Here is a 23,624-nt window from a genome sequence, read left to right on the forward strand (position 1 = left end):
TGTATTACTAATGAAATAATAAATTTGAAGTAGTCGTGTCTTGTCTTAACTGACACAAATAAGAACTGAAAAGAACAGTCATTTAGCATTAGTCAAATATGTATTTGTATGACATTTTCACTGAAGCTGTCATGTAAACAGTTATACTGAACTTTGATTCACATACTTGAAGTGGAATATGCGCCTAGTGCTTTGCTGAATACAAATGAATTTTAATGTGTTAATAAAATACTGCTTTTGTTAGGTCTGTAAATGGGATTTCTGAAACAGTCTGTGGTTGAATTAAATATTTACATGGAGTGTGTGGTACACTTAATTTCAGCAAACTTAGCTTGATGAGTTAGGAGGGATGGTGATCAGCTGAAGAATTCTCTTGTATCTTGATTCTTATTCACATAACAATTTCAGGGACTGAACCTGAAAAAAAAGGGATTTTGAAAACTAGGAAAAGGCCTGAAGACATTCACTGGAACACACTGAGTTTTGAAAACACAGGATGGAGAATTGTTTCTTTCTGTTTTTTTTTTTTTAATTCAAAATGCACCAAATTTTCTGGTAACAGTCTGTGATTACATGGTCCCTTTTCACTTCCTTCCATATGGGAAGTAAAAGAATCACTGTATTTTTCAAATTGCTGTCCTGCAGGCACTCCCCAAGATCCTGAGTCAGACTGCCCCCGCATTCTGCATGGGCAGCTGCAGCTTTGTAGTGGAAAAGTCCAAGGAATCTACAGCACGAGTTGTTGTCTGGAGAGAGATAGGAGTACAAAGGAGCTACACAATGGAAAGCACATTATGTGGATGTGACCAGGGCAAGTATAAAGTAAGAGTATACATCAGTTAAATATTTCTTACTTTTCAATTTCTTCCCTTTGCATTGATATCTTACTCTGTAACCCTGCTTGCTCAATCCTTGCTTGCTTTAAGCTTCTGAAACCCTTTAAGGTCTGGGTACACTAATGTTAGGATGAAATAATACAATTTTCAATTTTGTAGGTTGCATAGTAGTTATGCTTATGGGCTGTTTTAACAAGATTAATATTAATCATTGCTTGTAACACATGTCTGCACTTGTAGTTAAAAAAACCCATAACTGTTCTGCCCAACAGATTATTAGCATTGGGTAGTAGTAAATGCCAATACTATAATAAAACTTTCCTTTATATATGGCAATTTCAGACTTCACCATGGTAGATCATTGTTCTTCAACAGATATTTAGCAGTGTCCCTTACAGAATTTTCCCATATAGCTGGGGAAACAGGTTTACATATCAAAATATTTTTGTATTGGGTTACCAGCACTGCAAATTACACGTCATCTCTGAACTCACATAGTTGTGTGGCTTCTTGACTTAAAATTTTTCTCTGCATGAAAAGCGTTAACAGGGCTGCATATCTGAAAACAAAAGATGACCCTGTTGGTAGTGTCTCACTAATAGACAGCATGCATGGAAGAAGTAGAATTCCTCTGCGTGAAAGTTGAGTTTAGGAATGCGAATCAAGAAAATGATCACAAGCCTCAAATAAGGTGCTGACAGAAAGAGGATCAGAAGGGTGTGTGGGGCAGAAATTTAGCAAAAAAAAAAAAAAAAAAAAGAGGTGAAACAAGATATACTTAGAAAATTAATGTATGCTCCAACATCTGTGCTTATATCCCTAGACAATAGGAAGACAGATATTTTGTCCAGAATTTCAGTAGGCCTATAAGTACTACATTTTCTCAATTAACAACAGGTGCATTCCTGCTGTTGTCAGAATATTACTCAAATGACATCATTATAGAGCTTTAAAAAAAGATAACTCATTCAATTTGCTTATTTTGAAATATTGAAAATATTCTTAAGCATGGACTCTTATGGCTTTAGCAGTGTTGCTACAGGAAGTACTTAGGAAAAGTGAATTGAAAATGCTTTGTGGAAAAACTTTCAAGATGCTTAAACCTCCAAAGCTATTATCCAGTTATGAAAGAAAAAAGATGGCTGAATTTTGTGGAAGAATCATTTACTCAAGATAAGAGCATTCTTTTATGTCATATAAACTAGCTGATGAGACTAAATTACTGTTCTGCCATTCATTTTATGGAGTAAAGCCATTTGTGAGCTTTTAGTCATCCTCTGAACATACAGGAAGATTCTTAAATTTTTCTTCGCTATGATAATGCTCAGACTTATTAAGAAAATATATCTAAAAAGTCCAGGTGACTGGACTTAAGCAAATAGCTTCATTTCTCCAGTGAGAAGATGAAAGAGATGAAAAGGCTTAAGCTCAGAGATTTTGGGGGGCTTTTTTTGTGGTGTTTTGTTTATTTTTGGGGTTTATTTTGTGGAAGGAGTAGGGCCAGTAACTCTGTCAATAGACTTGTGGTATAAATTAGATTACATATGTCATAATACGTTATTTCCAAACAGAGAGAAGTTGAACTATAGAAATTCCCTTCCCTCCTATTTCCCATCCTAAAAGGACATGAGAGTTCAGATCTGAAGGATGGAAACATAAGGATCTGAAACACTTTGCTAGTCTTACCCTGGTTTGGCATCCTTGCTGAATTTTGCTCAAGGCATGAAGAGGATTACTTAACAATTTGGTTCTTTGTGGAAGGAATACCGAGCCTTTGCCAAAGCTGAACATCATTTTTCATTTTATTCTAATATTTTTTTTTTACTCAGACAATGATGAATCCAGCCAGGAAGCTGTTGAGCTGAAGTTAACTTATTCTTACCTCAGTTTAGGATCTCTGGTGACAGAGTTGTCTCTGGAAGCAATTTTTTTTTGAGCTGGTCACATGGAGTCTTTGTAGTCTGTTGGGGTCTTCGAAAGTTAATGATGTGCAAACAAATACAAAACAAAGCCAAAAAATTGGTCTCTGTGGATAAGGTACTACACTGAGTGAGGAGAACTGAAGTGCTGCAAATATAGGTCAGTCATTTGTTATTCAAGATGTGGAAAAACAAATTTTCAGGTGAAAGGATTCTCCAGGATCTATTATGAAGCATAATTAAGATGCCAGACAAAAGAACAATATCTTCAATGATTCATGCCATCTGATAACAGAAATCAGTATCTTTCCTGATTAGAGATTAATACATTTGGAAGTATTGCTTGACTTTAAAGTTAATCAAAGAGATTTTGCTATCTGGCAATCTTATGATGCGTATAAAGAGAAGACTTCAGCAAATAAAGATTTGGTTAACAAATTTCTCAGTAACCATGATTTTTCAGTCTCTAGAATGTGAGTTCTCAAAACTGATTGTCTTTACAATTTCTCCTGAATAAAAATTCAAAAGATCTGCATGTTATTTTACTGTCCAATTGACTTCCCTGAATCTTTGTATGGCTGTTTTCCTTTTATTAAGTACATATTAAGTATATCATAAAAATATTCTTCTTCACTTGAGGTCACAGTCTGCTGTGCCTTTGTTTTGTATAGTTGCTTTCAAGTAGCAAATTTAATCACTGAGATATTCTATTCATATGAAGGTACCTTCATGACATTCTTAGTAAGGAAGACTTCAACCCTCCATCTAAAATTTTGCTGTCTAAAAGAAAGATTAATTTAACAAAAATTAAATTTAGTTTTAAAAAAAAAGAAGTGGCATTGAGATGGCTTGAGCTTACAAGCAATGCCTGTAGCATGTAAGTAACTTTAATAGGCCTCAGTTAAAGGTACTAGAACAACAGTTGAAGGTCATTAGGAGATAAAGAAGAAGTGTGTAATCAAGGCTTCAGTGAAAATGAAGTTGGCCTCAGGTCCCTTAGTAAGGGCAACTGATGATGATGATGATGATGATGATGATGATGATGATGATGATCTCCTGAACCAGACTTTGGAACTTTTTTCATGGAAGTGAAGAGGTTTGGCAGATGGAAGAATCAATGAAGAAACTTGGTATTTGGCGTTTGTGTGATGTTACATTGTCCCATATGATTAAAAGAAATGAAAGAAGCAAGTAAAGATTTGGCATGAGGCTTTTACCACAATTTTGTAGACCCTTCAGTGTAGTAAGTTCAAAATTTATCCTTCAGGTGTTTCCCAGTTATCCACCTGGGATAACTCCAGACTGGAGTCTGATCCATTTAGGTTTCTCTTTAGTTACATCCTCTTTCTGCTGTGCTAAAAGTAGCAGCCACGGAACATGCGCACGCTATTTATCTTTATAACAATTGTCTTTGCACTTTCCTTCCTACTCTTGTCCATTTTCAACTTAGAGACACTCCTGTTAGACATAGCCTGACTATAAGGAACCTGCCAACTAACAATAAATTCTTCAGCAACAAATGCAGACGATAACTGGAAAAGTTTCTCAACCATCAAGTTGTACACATTAGTAATCTGTGTAACAGTGAGATTGCTGTTGCCTTTCTCCTTCCTCTTCTTCATACTTGTTGCCTCTTGACCTTAATGTTATTTTAATCTCTTTGGGGCAGGGACTGTGTCTTCCTGTGATTAGCGTAGTGGAGCCCCAGCTATGACTGGGGTCTTCGAAAGTTAATGATGTGCAAACAAATACAAAACAAAGCCAAAAAATTGGCCTCTGTGGATAAGGTACTGCACTGAGTGAGGAGAACTGATTTCTGTTCCCAGCGGGGTCAGTGACATGCTGTGAGACACTGTGCAAATCGCTTCAACCCTCTCTGCCTCCATTTCTCCATCAGTACAGTGAGGATAATTCTTCCCTTATTAATAAGTGCTTTGAAACCTACAGCACAAAAGCATTATAAAAGAGGTAAGTAGTATTACTATTAAGAATAATACTCAAATATTCAACTCTTGCTCACTGCTAACAGGTTTCAGTACCATTTGGCCAGAGGATGGCACTGTTCAGAATCATGGATATAGCTTTATCTTTCTTGTTACTAAAAAGCACCTTGTTTATGAGTACTACCAAGGCAAAAAACTCAGAAGAAAATCAAACTTTTCTTCTATTAAATATGTTCAGAACAGCTCATGGAGAATGCTTGGGGTGTACCGTTTCTGGACCAACATATTTTCTTTTAAACCTTGGATTTTAAAATACAGTGTAAGTGTGGCAACACATAGAAAACTTGTGTGGTTTTTCCCTCACTTTTGGTTAAAAAAATTCTTGCTTCATTCTTTTTGCTTCTTTCATACTCGATGACTTAGCTTACCTCCAGTTCTTGGCTCTTCTGTTTCCCTGTTTGTTTTGTCAAAGCTCCTTTTTAACTAATCTATGTGTTAATGGTTTAGAGCATCCAAGCTAAAATCCTTGTAAATTCTCCAGAGATTCAAAAATTGCAAAGGGAGAAATTGAATTGAGTTGTACCATTGAATTTGCTAGTGTACATGCAATTAGTACTAGCCAGTTACATAACTGCTGAGGCTCAGTCTAGATTACTGTCTTTTCAGAAAGTAGTTGAGGTCAGAGGTAATGTCCCTGTATTTCTGGCTAAATTAAAACTGTAGAATCACCTGATGGGAGGGTTTATCAGATATGTAAACTTGGAGAGCTTTACATAAGTTCTACCTTCTAAATAGTCTTTGCACAGGAAAATGCCTGGCTATGTAATTCAAGATAGGAAACAGCTATGGCTTTTGAGAATTTGTTTGTTAATTTTAATTACTAAATATGTGAATAAATGCTTTCAGAATTAACACATGTAGCCTCTAACTTATAGGCAGGGAAAAGACATCTGTCTGGTAAAATAACTGCTGCCTTAGATACTCTTACCTATGTGTCAGAACATAGCAATGAGTTTGATCACAGCTATGATAAAAGTTCTCTCCTTTTTTTAATTCTGATGGATGAATGGAATTTATGTTGAGGAATCTTGTATTTTAAATTACTTTTATAAATCTTGTCTGAAGTTTTAAAAAATAATTTATACTTACGAATCTAGGAATTGTCTCTCTTGCAGTGCTAATGGGAAAAGATTTGTTAATATTGGGGTGCTAGCAGTGTAGACTAGGAAGCTCCAAAAAATGTGGATGTGTCTGTTCAGCCTTGGAGGAGTCATGTAGTTATTCCTGAGGAGTCATGTAGGTATTCCTGAGTCTTCTCTGATACTCTAAGTATTCATTCACCAATTCTGATTTTTTCTGTCTTGAAAGCAAGATAATGTATTAAATAAAGTAAGAAAATACTAACCTAAAGAGTTATTTTGCAGTATGTGTGGGTCCATCTGCATATACCTATTTTGTATTTTTAAATCTTATTTTCAAATTAGGGATTGCAGATAGGTACAAGAGAACTGGAGGAGATGGGAGCAAAGTTCTGTGTTGGCTTGCTGCGTTTAAAAAGAATGTCCTCACCTTTGGAATACAATCTGCCTTCTAGTCTGTTGGATATTGAAAACGAGCTGATTGAGTCAAGCTGTAAGGTGACAAGGTAGTACACTTTTATTACATTCACTTTTTCTTTTGGGAAAAAAAATTGCAGTTTCTCAAGTGGTGTAAAGATTCTTTTAAAAATATTTTTCCACTCCTCAAAAATAACACTGATGTGTTGTGATCTGTTACCATAACAATAATCTGAATATGTTGGAGACCTATTGTGTAAATTCAGTTGCTTCAAACATTGAAAGAAAACAATACAGACAAAGTTAGACTACATGCCACATTTGTTGCTGTGATAAACACTAGCAATTTTAATGTCATTTAGAGGTTATTGCAGGCCATAAAATTTAGTAGTACATCTTAGGTCTCAATTGTCTCCTTCAAAGTGGGGTGGTTTTTATTGTTTTGGTTGGTTTTTTTTTTTTTTACTTGCTGTGGTATTAAAAATGTGTTTAAACACACTTAAAGTATGTGAGTTAAAGCACTACGAACTGTAAGTATTTCTTCCGAACTTTCTTCTTCTTGTTTCTCCTCTGGGGAAGATATATAGCAAGACCTGAAGAATTTAAAACATATGAAATAGTTTGGGTCAATATGCTTAGTAGCCAGGTTACTAAGTTACCAGTTCTTAAAGCTGTAGATAGGCTTGCAAATGTATGCATACATTGCATTCATGTAATTCATCACTGAAGTATCCACATGTACATGGTAAGAAAGGATGGACAGCAAATAAGTGATTTCAAATGTACAAGCATATTTTTCTGAAAATGTGGTTGACATACTAATAAAGATGAGTTCCAGGCTTGAAAAAGCCTATTTCATTGGAAAGGAGTAAGATTTACATGGTATAATATTTCTACTAATGTTGGCTGTAACTCCAGTTTAGCTAAGGCAATAGAGTGGAAATCTGGGGACAAAATGAAATTTGTTACTGCTTTTGGACAGCTGAAACAAGGAAGTACTTGACAGTAAGACTTACATTGGATGTAAGATTCATAAGCAGTTTGTCTGTAGGCCATGAAAACCTAGCAGAGCTATGGGAGGGCATCTGTGATACCCTATGACAGGGAAATAGTGTTTATTCCCCTCATTCAGGCCCATCAGTGTTACTGCAATTTTGAGTATTGAGAGAAATTGGAGCTTGTTCATGCTTTCCATATACAGATAATAATGAAGAGCAAAGTACAAGCTAAAAGATGTGTAGTGGTTTGAAAGCAAAACCAGTGAGACACTCCAAGTCAGATACACAATTTAATAGGAAGGGAAAAAAAGTAAAATAAATGCAATAATACAAAAGACTTCTGAGAGAGTCAGAATACACCCTGACACCTGGTCAGGGTGTTGGAAACAGTCCGAAAGTAAGCCCTCCTGGAGTGGCAGATGTGGTCTTGTTGGAAGTAGAGATGGTCCTGTAGAGAAAAAGAGATAGGTCTAGAGATAGGTCTAGTCTTCTTTCAGGAGTCCCGTGGAAACTCTGGATGTCTGATGACACTTGTGGCTCCTCTTTATCTAGGTGGAAATGGTTTGGCTCTTCTCTGGGTAGAGCATCTCACAATGGGATGATGTAATGTGTCATGTCACTGGTGAGCTTTAATGGCTCGTTAACAGAAGATACCCCCATGGGGGTAATGGGAGGGTGAACAGAGATAAGAAACAATGCCCCACCCGGTTTTAACAGCTGGCTTGTTATCAGAAAGGCAGTCACCCCCTCCCTCATGGAGTTACAGCAGATAAAGAAAAATACTTCCCCAACCGGGTTTCAACAGATGGAATAGAATAAACATATTTTTTTTGTTACAAAACCCAAGACAAGGTGATAAAAACAATAGAAGTAACAACAGGATGTCTTAGGAAAGTGGTTAAAAGTGTATGAATAGTAGCTGTGATGATGGCTGCAGTGATGGTTGTATCCCCCCAATATAATTTGCTCACTAGTTGAACCTCAAGATGTTTGTGATGACTGAATTTTTACTGTCAGAACAAGTTTTGTGCTTGGTTAAAACTGAGTTAGTGTTTCCTGGAAAAGATAGTGTCAGAAAGTGGGTTTGCGGTAATCAAAGAACTCCTGTAAGTGTATAAGTAGTAAAAGAAATTTTAGGGGAGATATGGGCCCACAGGTAAATGGGGCAGGAGCCCAGGTGACTGGACATGTAAAAGGCTGAGGTACTGACTGCCTTCTTCATCTTAGTGTTTACTAGAAAGATTGGCTCTTGGTGTGCTAAGGACCCAGACACTGGGGAAGGATTGGAGCAAGGAAGGCTTACCCGTGGTGGGAAAGGAATGGGTTGGAGAGTACTCAAGCAAGCTAGTCTTACCTAAGTCCAGAGGTCCTGATGATAAAATGTACCCACAAGTACTAAAGGAGCCCACTGATGTCACTGTGAGGCCACTCAATGATTTTTGAAGGATCATAGTGACTGAGTCAGGTGCTTTTGAAGGAAATCAGATGTCCTGCTTGTCTTCAGGAAGAATAAGGAGGAGGATCCAGGGAATTACAGGCTGGTCAGTCTCACTGTTATCCCTGATAAAGTGATCAAACAACTAATCCTGGAAAGTATTTCCAGCTGCTTGAAGGGAGGTATTCATGAGTAGTCAACATGTGATCCTTCCCCTCTGCTCAGCACTGGCAAGGCCTGCATACCTGGAGGATTGTGTTGTTCAGTACAAGAGTGTCATGGATGTGCTGGAGATAGTCCAGTGAGGACCTCCTAAGATGGTGAAGGGACTGATGTAGAGGAAGGAATGCTGGGAGAGCGGGGACTGTTAGTCTGGAGTAGAGAAGGCTCAAGAGGCATATTATCAATGTATACAAATACCTGAAGGGAAGTTCTAAAGAAGATAGAGCCAAGCTCTTTCCGGTGGCAGCTGCTGACAGGTAAAAGCACAAACTGTAGAAGAAATGGCATTAACCTTTATATACATAGAAAGGTGTCCTAGTTTTGGCCAGGACGGCGTTTATTTTTTACTGTAAACAGGGGCCTGGTCAAAACCTACTGTAATTTGATACCATTTCACATCACTTGTCAGGGACCAAAGTAAGAGACTCCCACATTTCTGGTCAGGCTGTGGGGAGAAAAACTGTGGCAGGTGAAGTCTGGTATTTAAATCATTCCTTGTGTTTTACCTTTTGTTATTAATGTTGTTGTTTTGCTGTTACTTTTCTTCTCTCATTGCTGCTTCTAGTAAAATTGTTGTTATCTCAACTTGTAACTTTTACATTTGACCCTTCAATTCTTAGCTTCATTCCCAGAGGGGGAAGAAGAAGGGGAAGCAGGTGGAGCAAGCGAGCAGCATCTGATTCAGGAGAGTCTTGGTGGGGGCACTAAGCCATGACAAATGGTTATATAAATGGTTGTTGTGAGGTTGCTCAAACAGTGGAACAAGCTTCACACAGAGGCTATAGTCTCACCCCAGGGGATATTTGAAAGCTGTCTCGATGCAGTCCCCAGCAAATTGCTGTAGGTGGCCCACTAGAGCAGGGGTGTTGGACAAAATGACCTCCTGAGGTCTCTTCCAGGCTTAGCCATCTGTGAAAAGGGGGAAAAGTCTTCAAGTCTTTTCTCAAAAAGTACTGAATGCTGGTGTTTTGGGCACTTCAAATTTGGGTGCTAGTGTAGGTAATTAGAATACAGGGTTCTAGAAATCACAGATTAGTTTCATTTGTCTCTCTCAGAACTTAAGCATCCAAGATCCTCTTCCCTTGGCATTTTTATTATATTTACCATCCTGGTTCCATCCAGGACAAAGTTAATTTTTACAGTAGCTAGGAGGGATCTTACTCTATACCACTTCACATCATTGTCAGGCGCAGGGGAAAGGGACTCTATTGTAAGGGGTTCCTCACAGTGGAGAAAATATGGCAGACAGAGCAGTCTGGTATTGTTTATTTTGGGGGGCTTTCTCTGTGCATAATTTATTTTCTTATGCCTTTTTTTATTAATATTGTTGCTGTTACTCTTCACTTTCTTATCCCATTACTGTTTCCAGTAAATTGTTCTCATCTCAACCTTTTGTGATCTCTACCTTTTATCTTTCCAGCTGGCAGGGAGGGGAAGTGGCACAGGTTTTTGTGGGGGTACTGCACTGGAGAATACTGTTCCTAGACTACAACATACACTTTAATAATTTCTAAATAGTAATTCTTCCATAAATATGGGCTGGCTGTTAAGCAGTTTCACTAGATAGCTATTGTGGATGGCCTCTAAATCAGAGCCTTTCAGCCAGCACATGTTTCTTGAGTTCCTCATGTGCAGCATGTTTAACTTGGAATTGTGTCTACATGTTACACTTATTTATCATGTGGGTTGTTTTTTTTTTTTTGATTTGCAGCTACAGTTATATATTAATAGGACTATAGTAATATTTTTTCTATTTGTGTTGTATCACTGTCAATTTTATCAGAACTAAAGCTTTGGTGTAAATATGTCTCTTTAAATTAAACTTCAGTCACAGCATTTTGAATCAAGATGTGGTTGTGAGCAATTAATCCATTATAGTGACATTGAAAAACAGCCCCAGATTTCCATGGAACTTGATATTACTGCTTGATATCCCATGTTGCCTCAAGCATAGGATCTCAATCTTCCATTGTGTCTTGGGAGAAAGTTAGCATCCTAGTTCACAGGTAGTTAGTGGCTCTTCTTTGGGAAAAAGTTAGTGCTGGATTTCTGTTTATTAGTGTTTGTTACTTATGGCAGATTTTCTTTACAAGAGCACCTACTGAATTGAGGAATGTCTTGTACACAAGTCACTCCCCTTAGTATCTGCTAGACAGCTAAAGAGATATCAAAAACAGTTTAGTATCAGAATGGGATAAAAAGGGTGAGATGTCATGTTTGCTTTCTGCTTGATAGCAAACTTGAGTAATGCTAGATGAGAAAAGGAACAAATGAAAACACATAGCTTGTTTTATTGTTATGACATAAAGCAAATCCTGGTATATAAACAGATGCATATAGTTTGAACTTCCTTTACCAGCTAAAATACTTCATTGATCCAGCTATCTCTAGAAAATTATTATGTATGAAAATTAATTGCATGTGAAGTACAACCATGCTGGGTGCAGGAGAAAATTGCCTCTGACTTGATTTATATTTCATTGCTGGGAGTGAGTGGCATAGGAACTGTTTTAGCCTGAATTGTCAGGAAGCACTGATAAAAGACTTAGTCCTGCATAAACATAGTGTTGTTGGCTACATACAAGCACAGGTAAAATCAACATTAGCCTCATAATAAGCTTACTATTATTGAGACTCTATGTGGAAATATTTATAATCCTATTTGTGAAGAAAGTAACTAGTACTCTGGAGCTTAAAAAAAACCAGCAGGTTCAGTTCCATCCAAAAGACTAGGTCATGAAAATCACAAAAATTATTGTACTGGAAGATAAAATTTTAAATTGGATGATTAAATAACTCCATTCAGTGTATTAAAAGTGAATTTGTACCTAGAATTTTTTTTTTAAAAAATGGTTTCCCCTAACATGACCTTTGGGTGTTACACAGCTACAGATGGTGAAAGGTGATAACCAAGTGCTCCTGCACTAAAGAAATTAAGAGAGTGGGAAAAAATCAGATTCTGTGCATGTAAGAGTTAATATTTTCCATCAGTATGGAACATTGACATAAGAAATGTTGAAATTTATTGGAGGGATCTGTTAACATCTGTTTAAGGTTTTTTAAGTCCTGATGGCTTTATTTCTTAAAGTCATTAAATGTATATCTAAAAACACTAAAACATAAACCAGAAAAATACGCAGCATGAAGTGAGGTACATTGCTCTCAGTATTCACCTAGCAATACTGTATAACTATGTGAGAATCTGTGATGGAGAAACTGAATGTGTGAATTCCAATGACTTAATTTAAAATATGGCATTAAGACTAAAATGTGTTGTGTATTTGTACCTGGGTTTCTGAGCAATCTGGTGTCCCTGCCCACAGCAGGGAGATTGGAACTAGATGATTATTGTTAAGGTCTCTTCCAACCCAAGCCATTCTATGAGTCTATAATAAACAAGAAACTACCCTCCACTATTAGCAATAAAAGTGCCATATAATATTTAGGTTTGCACATTGTCTTCTTCTATTCTTTGCCAAAGGGATCAATACTGCCATAGGTGGAATTAAGAGGTGGTCCCATTCTTTTGTTGCCAGAGGCTCTGAAGCAGAGATTTGCTCTATACCTCAGGCAATATTAATAAAATCTTGTCAGCCAAGGTGTATGTTTATTATTCACTTGAGTGGTGGAAATATACTAAGAGACTCTGTCAAGCAAATTTTATAAAGTTGACCTCTATTCCTTTTAAGAGACAGTCATGGGTCAGAATATAGTCACACAGTTCCTTTTTTTATATGCCCAAACTTCAGTTCTCACTGTTCCATTACAGTGAAAGAACTGCTCATACTTTTTTTATACTCACATGATTTGCTGCTTTTTACTTGCCATTAGAAACAAATGAGAAGCTACTGACAGAAAAAGCAGGTGAAAAATTCATCAATAGGAAGTATAAAACAGAATATTTTTACACAGCTAAAAATTCCTGTCAGAAATTTAGCATTCCTGAAAGGTTAGAGTAGAGCAGTTACTAAGATTGTGGTTATTTGCATTATTTTTGGATATTACTGGTTTTTTCTTTTTACCAAAGCACAATTCTAATGCTTTAGAGACTAAGCAGGCAAGTTTAAACACAGAAGCACTGATTTTATTTTTTGCAAATGATTTTGAGGGTTTCTCAAATTCTTTTTGGTTTTCCTCGTTGTAATTATAATGACCAAGTACATGTTAATATTTTAGAATATATTGCCAGTATTTCATTATGCATAGGCTGAATGAATTTGCATGAGCTCATTTTGAACCATGTCTGAAACAAGAAAAATAAAGTAATAAGTAGATTTATTTCCCTCTGGCAGTGAACTTTAACATTTTATGTGATGTATTAAACAATTAATTTTTCTTTAATAATTTCCAACTCATATGACAGTGTTTTCATCCCAGTTCCAAATGGAAAAAATTAGACTAAATGTAATACTGGTCTTGTATTGAGAATTATAGTTGTTGTGCTGACAGGTTTGATAGGGCCTATGTGCAATGAAACAAAAACACATGACTACCGTCATAACTGTTACAATTTACTAGACATATCCTCTGCTCAAAAACTTGACCATTTTTTGAAAACTCTAGTTCATTTCAGTGATTCTTTTGAGGCTCAACCACATGCTGTGGTTATGGTTGTTAATTTGATTTAATTATAGCAGAGAAGCAGACTGAGCTTTGAGACCCAGCATGTCTAGAAAATGGTAGAAAAAGCAGACAGCCGAAAGGAGCTGTGGGAAGGGAAAAACTTGATGAAAAATCCATTTCCTGCACTTGGTCTTTCACTTGAGAAAAAAGATCGGACTGGTGATGCAAGGAGTGAGGGTTATATGCAGTGGGAGTGTGTACGACGTCTTACAAGGGATTTCTATCTAGGCTGTCAGATAGAAACTGGTTTTGTCCTATTTTATTTCCCTCCCTCTTAATAACTCTTGAACTTTGCCCAGTCATTTGTATACTCGTAATCTTCTTCACCTGGGAATAAAGGTGTTTTCCTTCTTACCCCAGTGCAGGGTTGGAGCATTTCTTGGCCTTTCTTCCAGTACCTTAGGACTACAGCTTTGTTAAAAAAGAAGGCATCTTATACTGCAGCTTTTGTCCAGTCTGTCCCATTCTGAATGTTGGAAGAAGAAGCTATTAAAAAATAGATTCAGAATTCCACTGGTAGACCTGGTAGCAGTGCCCATGTACCAGGCCCCTTCTCTGGCCTCAGTGAAAATGATTGCTTTTAATACTGTGTAGACTGTAGCATCAGACTACTATTTGTCTTCTCTAGGGCAAAATAAGGAAACTAGTAACCAAGGGAAAAAAAACTGAAACAAAACCAACAAAAACAAAAAAGATGTGATGAACAGATTATATATTCTTCATACCATTCTTTAAGTTTTCTTCTACTCCTGATGGAACAATCCAAATACTACTAGGGGCTACAGTTAAGGATTGATGAATCCCAACTGATTTGATTCAGTTTTGAATTTCATAAAATTTATTTCAGGGTGGGAACACATAGAAGGTGTAGATGTTGCTTGTAATTAAGCTGTGGAGTAAAATTTTCTAACTCTAAATGTGAAGATATTTAAAAATAATAATTAAAGTGGATTTGGATGTCCAGCTTCTTATGGCTTAGGAAAAAAGTTGGATACATTCTCCCCTTTAACCTTGGAAATTCCCTAGAGAAAATATCCTTATTACTTACAAAAAACAGATAGGTTAAGAACAGCTGAACTGGACAGCACTTGTAGTTGCATGTGTGGTGTTGCCTCCTGCAGTAGGATTGCTAATCTCCAGAAGAGAATATAGACACTAAAGAGGTATTAGAAGAGAATTCCTTTGTGATGCTGTCTTTCTCATCTAAGGTTTTTTTTTCCTCTCACGACAATGCAGTTTTAAAAGAAATCATTAGTACTTTTGAATTCTCTCTTCTTCCTTTCCCTGCTCCCCAGGTAGCTGCAATTCTCCATACTTTGACAGGGAATGTTTCCTAATTTTTTGTTCCAAAGTTGTAAAAGGTATACACATCCCCTGTAGTGTCAAAAAAACTCCTGATCTCCATGGGGTTGAAATTAGTAATGGTTACGTCTGCCTTGTGGAATAATTTTTCTCCAGTTGAGTCATGTGGATAATGAAAAATCCAAGTATATATTTTATGGGACAATTAAAGTATTATTTTGAAAAAAATATACTGTGTTAGTGAAAAGGTTTTTTAAATTTTAATATGTTTGGAGAATTAATGTAAATGAAAAACACATAGTAAAGTATTACCCTTTTAAAAAATGATAGAGTCATAGCATGACTTGGATGGGAAGGGACATTAAACGATCATCTAGTTCCAACCCCCCTAGCCAAGGAATCCCCTGGACAAGGATGCAACCCATGACATGAGATTTATCACAGCCCTATCTAACAGTTGGACACTTCCAGGGATGGGGCATCCACAAGTTCTTTGATCAATCTGTTCCAGTGCCTCACCACTCTCACAGTAAGCAGTTTCTTTGTAGTATCTAATCTAAATTTCTTCTGTTTTAGTTTAATAACATTCCTTCTTGTCATACTCATTTCTGACTGTGTAAAAAGTCCTTTCTCTTGTAAGTCCTGTTTAGGTACTGGAAGACCACAGTGAGGTATCTCTGGAGCCTTCTGTTCTTCAAGCTGAAGAACTTTAGCTCTTTCAGCCTGTCCTTGTAGGAGAGATGCTGCAGCCCTCTGAGCAGCTTAGTGGCCTCCTCAAAGGTCACTCCAGTGGGTCCATGTCTTTCTTGTGCTGAGACCCCAGAGCTGGATGCAGCACACCAGTTGGGATCTCACCAGAGCAGAGCAGAAGGGCAGAATCCACCCCTCACTTTGCTGGCCATGCTGCTTTGGATGCAGCTCAGGACACAGCTGTCTTTCTGGACTGCAAACACACACTACTGACTCATGTCCAGCTTTTCATCCACATGGCTTTGCAGGGTTGCTCTCAATGACTTCTTCTCCCAGTCTGTGCTTATGTTTGGGATTGTCCTGATCCAGTTACAGAACCTTGCACTTGAACTTCATGAGGTTCTCTTGGGCCCAGTACTTAAGCTTATCCCTTTGGATGGCATCCTGTCCTGCTGTGGTGTCAACTGCACTGCTCATCTTTGTATCATCTGTAAATTTGCTGCAGGAGCACTTGACCTCCCTGTCTGTGTTATTGAGGAAGATCTTAAAGGGCACTGGCCTCAAGGCAGGGCACTGGCCTCAAGGCAGAGCCCTGAGGAACCCCACTTGTCAGCAGCCTCCATGTGGACATGGAGCCTTTGACCAAAACTCTCTGGCTGCATCCATCCAGGGAATTCCTTGCCTATCAAACAGTCCACTCTTCAAATCCACATCTCTCCAATTTGGAGATAAGCATGTCATGTGGGACCATAAAGACCTTACAGAAATCTAGGTTGATAACATAGGCTTATCATCTCATGTTGATGGTTGCAGTCGTTCCATCGTAGAAGGCCATCACATGGGTAAGGCATGATTTGCTCTTAGTCTCCAGGTGTGGAGAGAACACTGTCTGTGCTCCTGATCCCTTCAGTGTCTTTCCAAGAGATGTGAAATCCCTTTTGATGTTTACAGTCTCATTGTTGCAGCCTGTCACGATCCACTCACACAAGCGGGGTTCGTGATGGTTCGTTTTAGGGATCTCAGAGCGCAAAAGACACAGCGGGGGACAAACTCAGTTTATTCAATCACAAATGCACCTTTATTTAGTGCCAGCAAATGCGATAGTGGGGAGAGAAAAGAGAATAGTAAGAAAGACAGAAAAGGAGGGGAAGGGGATTATAGCTACCAACATGGAGGGTCGAGTCCTCAAGGCTTTTGAAGATGCCTATAGACGCGAGTTTCTCCAGTGGGGTGATCACAAAAGTGAGCGGGGGTCTCCAGGGTTTTTATAGTCCTCTCCGAAGCGACAGGCAGTTGGCCAAACAGGTGGGGGAAATCATTGCAGTGTGTTCATTTAGAGAACTCAGAACAAGTCGGTCGTCAGCAGGTACAGTGTCAACCAGTACAAGTCAGCAGGCGCAGTCACTTCACCGTGACTTGCCCATTGTTTCTGCTCAGGTTCTGATGTTCCAATATGTGTGCTGGGTTTTTCCATCAAACACATCTGCAGGCAGCACTTGGCCAACATCCCACCTCAGCCAGGCCAGAACTCCTGTGTTGAGATTTTAAAGTCCCTTTTAGGGGTTTCAGTCTTCGTCCTTGACAATGGTCGTGAGGCAGATGAGGGATCTTTGGACCGTCTCTTACACAGCCTTATTCAACCCTACATGAAAGAGTAGGAATGGTTGATAATTCTGGTTTTGCCAGTCTTGGTGAACTCTTTGTAACATGATGAATGTGGCCCTGATAGGCAGCGTGTCTTGCTAGAGAGGTTGAATGGTAAATGGCTGCTTCCATGCATCTCAGTGAGGATTGTCCAGTAATTACCATGCTTCATGCACTTTTGGTGGCACTTATTCTCATATAATTGTACCAGTTTTATAACACTGTCCTTTTCTTGTTCTTGACTACTTATTGTGGAGTTTTCTCCTCCCAACCTCATAGTGTCTTATTTTTTGGTAGCAAGGGGGAGACTCTTACTTTTGCTCCAAGCAGAGATGAGAGTCCTGTCTCCCTTGCCTTACAAATCAGCCAAGCCTATCTCAGGGTTGGATGCTAATATACCTTTTGTTTCCAAGGTCTTAAAGCAGCACTGTCTCTCTGCCTTTGTCAGTGCATAATCCCATGCTTCAGTGTCCTGCTTGTATTCCCTGATAGTATGCTGCCTGATGAGCTCCTCACACAACATGGCAAACCTGCACGAAAGGCAGATTATCTATTTATCTGTTTCGGGCACACTTGCACCCATGACACCTACCTCTGCCTTCAGTGCTCAGGGGGACTTTCAGATTATGGAGTTTCTTGCAGCTGAGTGTTCAGGTAGTTCTTTCAATCTTCAGGAGGTCTGTTTGGGTCTAGATGTATACCTTAGGTGGCTGTGGTTTCTCTTGGTTTTAGCCTGACAGGTGCCATGTCTAAATACCATTTTTGTTATAGAAGAAGACTGCTTCCTCTTTCTCCCCAAGTAGAATTAAGTGGCCTTTTCCATGTGCCCTTCCTAGAGAACCACTGTTCCATGACCTGACCACAGCACCACACCCTGGTCACTCACTGTCCAGGGCTTTTTAAATCTGCTGACAACACTCACACCATGTCAGCCTCACTCATGAGAGCTGATGGTTCCTGGCAGGTCTCTCAGCTCTTAGTCATTTCTCTGACTGTGGAGGCCCTGCCCAGCTTTTTCTAGTGCTCAGCCCCCAGAACCTGCTGTGGCTGCTACTGCTGTTGCCAATATCACTGCTGTGTTTGCCTGACTGACCTTAATAATTAAAGTATGTTTAAATTAATAATTAAAGTACATTTTAGAAAACTACTGTATTAATTCCTATATTGAGTGTCTTCCGTGGCAGGTAATGAAGAAAATGCTCTTTTGAATGAAAGAGATATTCTTAAAGTCCTTCATAAACTTGAAGACCATAGTATTATTTCAGGTGTATTAATCAGGAGGAAATCATCTTTTTACCCATAAAATATTGTTCAGGTAAGACACAGAACTTCACAATTTCATATAGTATTCTCATTTAACAGCCATGACTTCAAAGAAAATGCACAGATCGTGGCATCCCTTACATTACAATACTGTAGATGTGGGATAAACAACCTCTGCTAACCTGAGAAAAAGAATAGTTTCCTTTAAAAGAAAAAGTAGAAGGTGTAGGAGTAGAGGAAGAAGGATTATTGAGCAAGTTAATTAGAAAGAGCCCAAGGGAAAAGTTAGGAAATTAAAACTCATAGAATCAGCATGACAGCAGCTAAAAATACATCATTAGAAGATACACTCAGGGTGGGAAGCAGCAGGGAGGCAAATAAAGAATTTGATTAAACAGGAAGATTTTTTTCAGGTATTTGATTTCTATATTTCTTGTGATCCAGCCTCAGTAAAACAGTGGAGTAATAATACATTTCTCAGGTTCATGCTAACCTTCAGAACAGAGATTACTGCAAAGTTAAATATTCAAGGCTAACATTTGCTATGTCAAAAGACAACATGTCACAAATATCTGAGTGGTATGTGACACAGTTTGGATACAATTTTAAGAGGAATGAAAACTTAAGAAAGGGGAAGTGGAAAAAATAACCTCAGTACATATTGTAGTATTATTTCTTTTGAGTAATAGACAGTTGAGAAGTCGTGGTGTGTTGCTGTGAATGGTAGTAGAAAGCTAAGACTCTTATGAAGCAGATTTCAGAGACAGTTTTTATTTTAAAGGTTTATGTAGCTTTCCAAGTAAGATCTGTTCTAATCTTTGATCTAATCTAGTGGTACTTCTCTTGAATAGAGAAAATAACATACAATGTAGATTTTTGCTTTATTAAATGGGAAATGTATCCCTCAGTTCTGGATGTACATGTGCCAGAGCAAATGTCTAAAATGTGTTAGACCAAACAGGCTTTTTATGACTGTTCATACTGCCTGAATTTTCAGAAGTTAGGGGCATGCCTACAGGTCTACACATACATGAGTAGATAAAATAAATTTATACAACTCTAAAAAAAGTACATTGAATAAATACACTTGTGTGTTTTTCAAGACAATATAACATAGGACGTGTTATATGAAGGCACAAGACACTTTGAACAGGTGAACTATGTGGTTTCCTTGTGTGTCCAGTTCTGTGGGTTGTTTTTTTTTTTCCATAAGGTAGGCTGTGTTGGTTGCTTTCTCTTAACAGGATCAACGATGTTAGTTTAGTATCCAAATAATGACATTTACTAAAAAAAAGTGGATAGAATTTCTGAGAGCTTTACTGTTCTATGTAATACCTCACTAAGGTGAATTTTTATAAATTATTACTGTAATGCCTTAAATATCCCATTGTCACTGGTTAAATATTTCTCATGACATAGCTCATTGTAGTTTTCTGTCAATCTTCAGAATTATTACATGATATTGGGTCAGCATTCATATTTAATGGCTCCTAATTAGTCTCCTCCTAATTTCTTTTGAATTACACAGTCTGTTCTCCAACTGAAGTGTGGATTCCTTGCATACGAAAATTAATTAATCAGTACCTGTGTTAAGTGATTAGAAGCACAAATTGAAAAAAATCTGTGGACTTGTCAGAATGTGATGTATCTGGTGAAGTCCCTTTCATTTGTTTCTTTAAATAACTGATATATTTAAACTTTTTATTTCCCCAACTTCTTTTTTCCTTAGAGGAATTGTTGGTAGATAGCAACTTCCTAGGGCACCACAGGATGAAAGCACAGAAAACTTGTATTCCTTTGCTGGTTCTCCCACAGGTGCTTCATGCAAAGCACATATGCTTATTGTATGTTGGATTCCCCATATGTGAAATGAAAGAGACTTCTTACCAATGATCCTGGTTATTTCTTCACTCTTTGTCTCTCCTAAATGGAAACAATTTTGTTTTAAACACCCAATTCATTAACCAGCAGTGGGTTATTGCCCTAATTACATCTTAAATAACCTATGAAGTAGTTTGTTTTGTGGAGCTTTCTGTTTTGCGTAGCTGATTGAGTTCAGGCTTGTTTTGTGAACCATGATACAGATAGTTTTGAATGCAAATATTTTTCCGCCCTAAGATGGGGACCAGTTTTTCTCTCAGTACTTGAATTAACTGTCAACAGTACAAAATGTTACAATGTGTCTTGTCATTGAGGTTATAGGTAGAGGAGGAATACTGTGAAATTTATTTATATTGAATAGAGATTTCAAATTTCAAGTGGTGCAGCTGAGTTCCTAAAAGGTCTTTAGAAAGCAGCAGTGATTTTAATTATAAAGCCACAACCAAGAGAGGTTTTGTGTATCTTCAGAGAAAATTCATCAAAATTAATATGCCAATATTTCCACAAGTTCTGTATGATGCTTCTCAACAAGGGCATTCTCACTGTTTTGTATGAGTTCTGTATGGTTTGATTATTAGGTAAAATGCATTATAAAACCTTTTTAGGGCTTAAGATGAATGTAAAAATACTTTAAAAATATTAAGGAGTACTTAGTGCTTTTAAGCAGATAGCTTTTTATGTCCCAAGTGAGTAAAACAGGGTCTGGAAGACACTTTTCTGCCTCCCCCTTCACCCCTTCCTCTCTTCTAGGGAGGTGGGAGGATCAGAAAGTTGTATTTTAACCTTTTTCCAGTTAACACCGAAGGTGTTAATCTTCTTGTTCTTCAAGGCCATTAGTTAAGGGCATAGACCATTCTGTGGGCTGTTAACTAAATGCATTGTCTCAGAGCTGCAATGCTTGACAAATTTTTAAGTTTTACCAGGATGCAAATGTGTGAGAATCTGATTGGAGTTAAGTGATTTAGTGTGGGAACTTAAATGTAGGTGTAACCATGACCCCTTGTTGTGTCATCTCTGATATGTATGAAGTATTTCCTTACAGTGCTTTTCAGTAAAGTCTGTGTTTCAGTTAAATGCAACAGTTTGTTTGTACCCTACAGCAATGGCTGTGTCCTTAGGTAGTTGGATTCTGCTTCAGCAACTTCTGATACTGCTGTATTTACATTAAGTTCTTACGGGCCATTAGTGTAGCGGATTTGTCATGCCACATTTGGATAGTGAGTTGTATATGGCTAACTAATTAGTTCAAGGCGTTACAAACACTGCTCTCAGTTGTTTTACATGCAACTAAAAAGCCAGTCCCATTTCAGGTAATCTGCTCCTTTTCTGAGGTAATTTTTGGATTACTGTATGTCAGGAAAGGGACAGAGCACATGGTCTGAATGTGTTTATCCAAATAATATTTTTAACATGATTCATGGAGCTTCTTGTTTGTTATAGCCCCACTACATACGTTTTGGATGAAGATGAGCCTCGCTTTCTCGAAGAAGTTGATTACAGTGCAGAGAGTAATGATGATCAAGACGTTGAATTAGCTGATAATGCGGCTGATTATGAGGCAACTAATCAAGATGATGGACTTTCAGACTCAGATTCAACAAGGATACTCATTTCTTGAACCGGCTTTGCTGCCAGTAAAGTGTCCTGGATTTCCAGTCATATACTTCCTTGCTGTTTTCCACAAAGGGGATAAGCTTCAGTTAACACAAACAACTGGGGCCCGCGTAGCTCAAGGACAGTAAATATTTCTGATAAATTTGCATTTGTTTTATTTAAGGAGTTCTGTGTATTCTTTAAGCTCTAAATAGATAAATTTATTTACCAGTTCATTTTCTACTAAATAGTACTGCATGGCATTTTGTGTCCTTAAACCCTTTCTTCAGAAAAACGGATTGCAATTTTTAGTGTGTCAGAGTACAGAAACTAATTTTTGTGGTACATTTCTTTGAGTTGCTTCCTGAAAAATACATATGTACAGGTTTTCTAAATTAATTTATGTCTGTGTATATGCGCGTGTGTATACTGAGGTGAAAAGGTTATTTTTTAGCATTATTTCAATGATACTTGATTGTGTTGGAAGCAATGTAGTGCCTGCTCTGAAACCATTCAGTAATTAATAAATTAAAAATGAGAACATAATATATGAATTTTTGCACTTGTTTCTTACTTCTTATGATTATGTGGTTTTGCCACAGTATTAAGTGAAAATTCTTACTAATGTCTGTTCAGAGTTCAAGAATTTTGCACAGTGACCAATGCAGCCTGTGCTTAGAAGAACTAGACTCTTGTATAAAATTCACCCATAAAATAGGCATGATTTAATTTGAAGAAGTTTTCTTGTTAAGTGTACATGTCTACAGAAAGAGGTCAGGTACATACATGCACTCTATGTATGTTCAGCTACACAGCTGCTCCGTTTTTCTTTTTGAATATGCACGTAGTTAAAAATGTTCACTTTACCGGAGGCACATTACCTATACACTCAATTCAGCTTTAAGGGGGATGGTGCATTTCGGTTTAAACCTTTTTTGCCTGATTGTGACCTATTACTAACTCTGCTCTGATAAGGAGATTGAACTGTAACTTGCTGAGGTCTCTTCCAGGCTGAATAATTATTCTGTGATTCTGTATTCTTCATGTTTAAAGTCAAGCTGTCAGGTATGGGATTTACACTTTTTCATCTGCTATCTTCTAATTCTTATTGCCTCTTAAAATAAGATCTAATAGAGAAATGAAGAGGATTGTAGTCTGTGGTTTACAGAATTGACATGTTTTGCAATGAAAATTACTTTCCAAAAACTTTTTACTTTATGTGACCCAGTTGTGGCATTCATTTTCTTCTGCATGTGCAAGGGCTTTAAGAACATGAAGAATAACATTTTTAAGTTATAGCAGATTTTCAACTGATGTATTTTCTGTATGTTTGTTGTTCCAAATAAAACTGTATTTTGGAGGGGAAGGGTGTCTTCAGTAGAGGAATTTAAAAAGAATAAAATTTATGAGAATGAAGGTCCCATATTTCCGTTTCTCATTTTCTCATGTATCCGTGTTTTTCAGCCAGGAGATGGATTTACAGCAGGATCTGTTCTTTCAAATTCAGCATTGTTTGGTAATGCCTGTCTATCCTACCCTGAATCTGAAAGTGGGGAAGAAGTTTTGATCCCTTTTGATATGCAACTGTGTTTTTGTTTAAAGGCTTAAATTTATATTAATAAATATGCGAAGAGATGTAGGGATGGAAAACATGGAAATATTGGAAACATTTAGAGTCTTGTTCCTTTATAAGTTTTCCTCTGCTGTGAAAATTATCTT

The 23,624-nt window shown here is 37.6% G+C and overlaps 1 protein-coding gene across 8 annotated transcripts in view; it reads left to right on the forward strand.

Annotated features, from left to right (window-relative positions):
- The window catches only part of AGTPBP1 (ATP/GTP binding carboxypeptidase 1), a 65,896-nt gene extending 43,276 nt beyond the window's left edge, over positions 1-22,620 (forward strand). For 2 of the 8 annotated variants that reach the window (XM_066181736.1, XM_066181737.1), the window contains exons 25-28: positions 646-822; positions 4,937-5,017; positions 6,183-6,343; positions 21,753-22,620. In XM_066181736.1, coding sequence (XP_066037833.1) covers positions 646-822; positions 4,937-5,017; positions 6,183-6,343; positions 21,753-21,930 — 597 coding nt within the window. In that variant the 3' untranslated portion in view covers positions 21,931-22,620. Of the gene's footprint in view, positions 1-645; positions 823-4,424; positions 4,561-4,581; positions 4,724-4,936; positions 5,018-6,182; positions 6,344-18,352; positions 18,484-21,752 lie in introns of those variants that run through there. The other 6 variants (XR_010720518.1, XR_010720519.1, XM_066181738.1 and 3 more) reach the window with 6 other exon arrangements.
- The last annotated feature ends 1,004 nt before the right edge of the window (positions 22,621-23,624 follow it).

The sequence above is a fragment of the Chamaea fasciata genome, unplaced genomic scaffold (genome assembly GCF_029207755.1).
Source record: "Chamaea fasciata isolate MVZ Bird 193981 ecotype frontalis unplaced genomic scaffold, bChaFas1.0.hap1 SCAF_4, whole genome shotgun sequence".
Taxonomy (NCBI): Eukaryota; Metazoa; Chordata; class Aves; order Passeriformes; family Sylviidae; genus Chamaea; species Chamaea fasciata.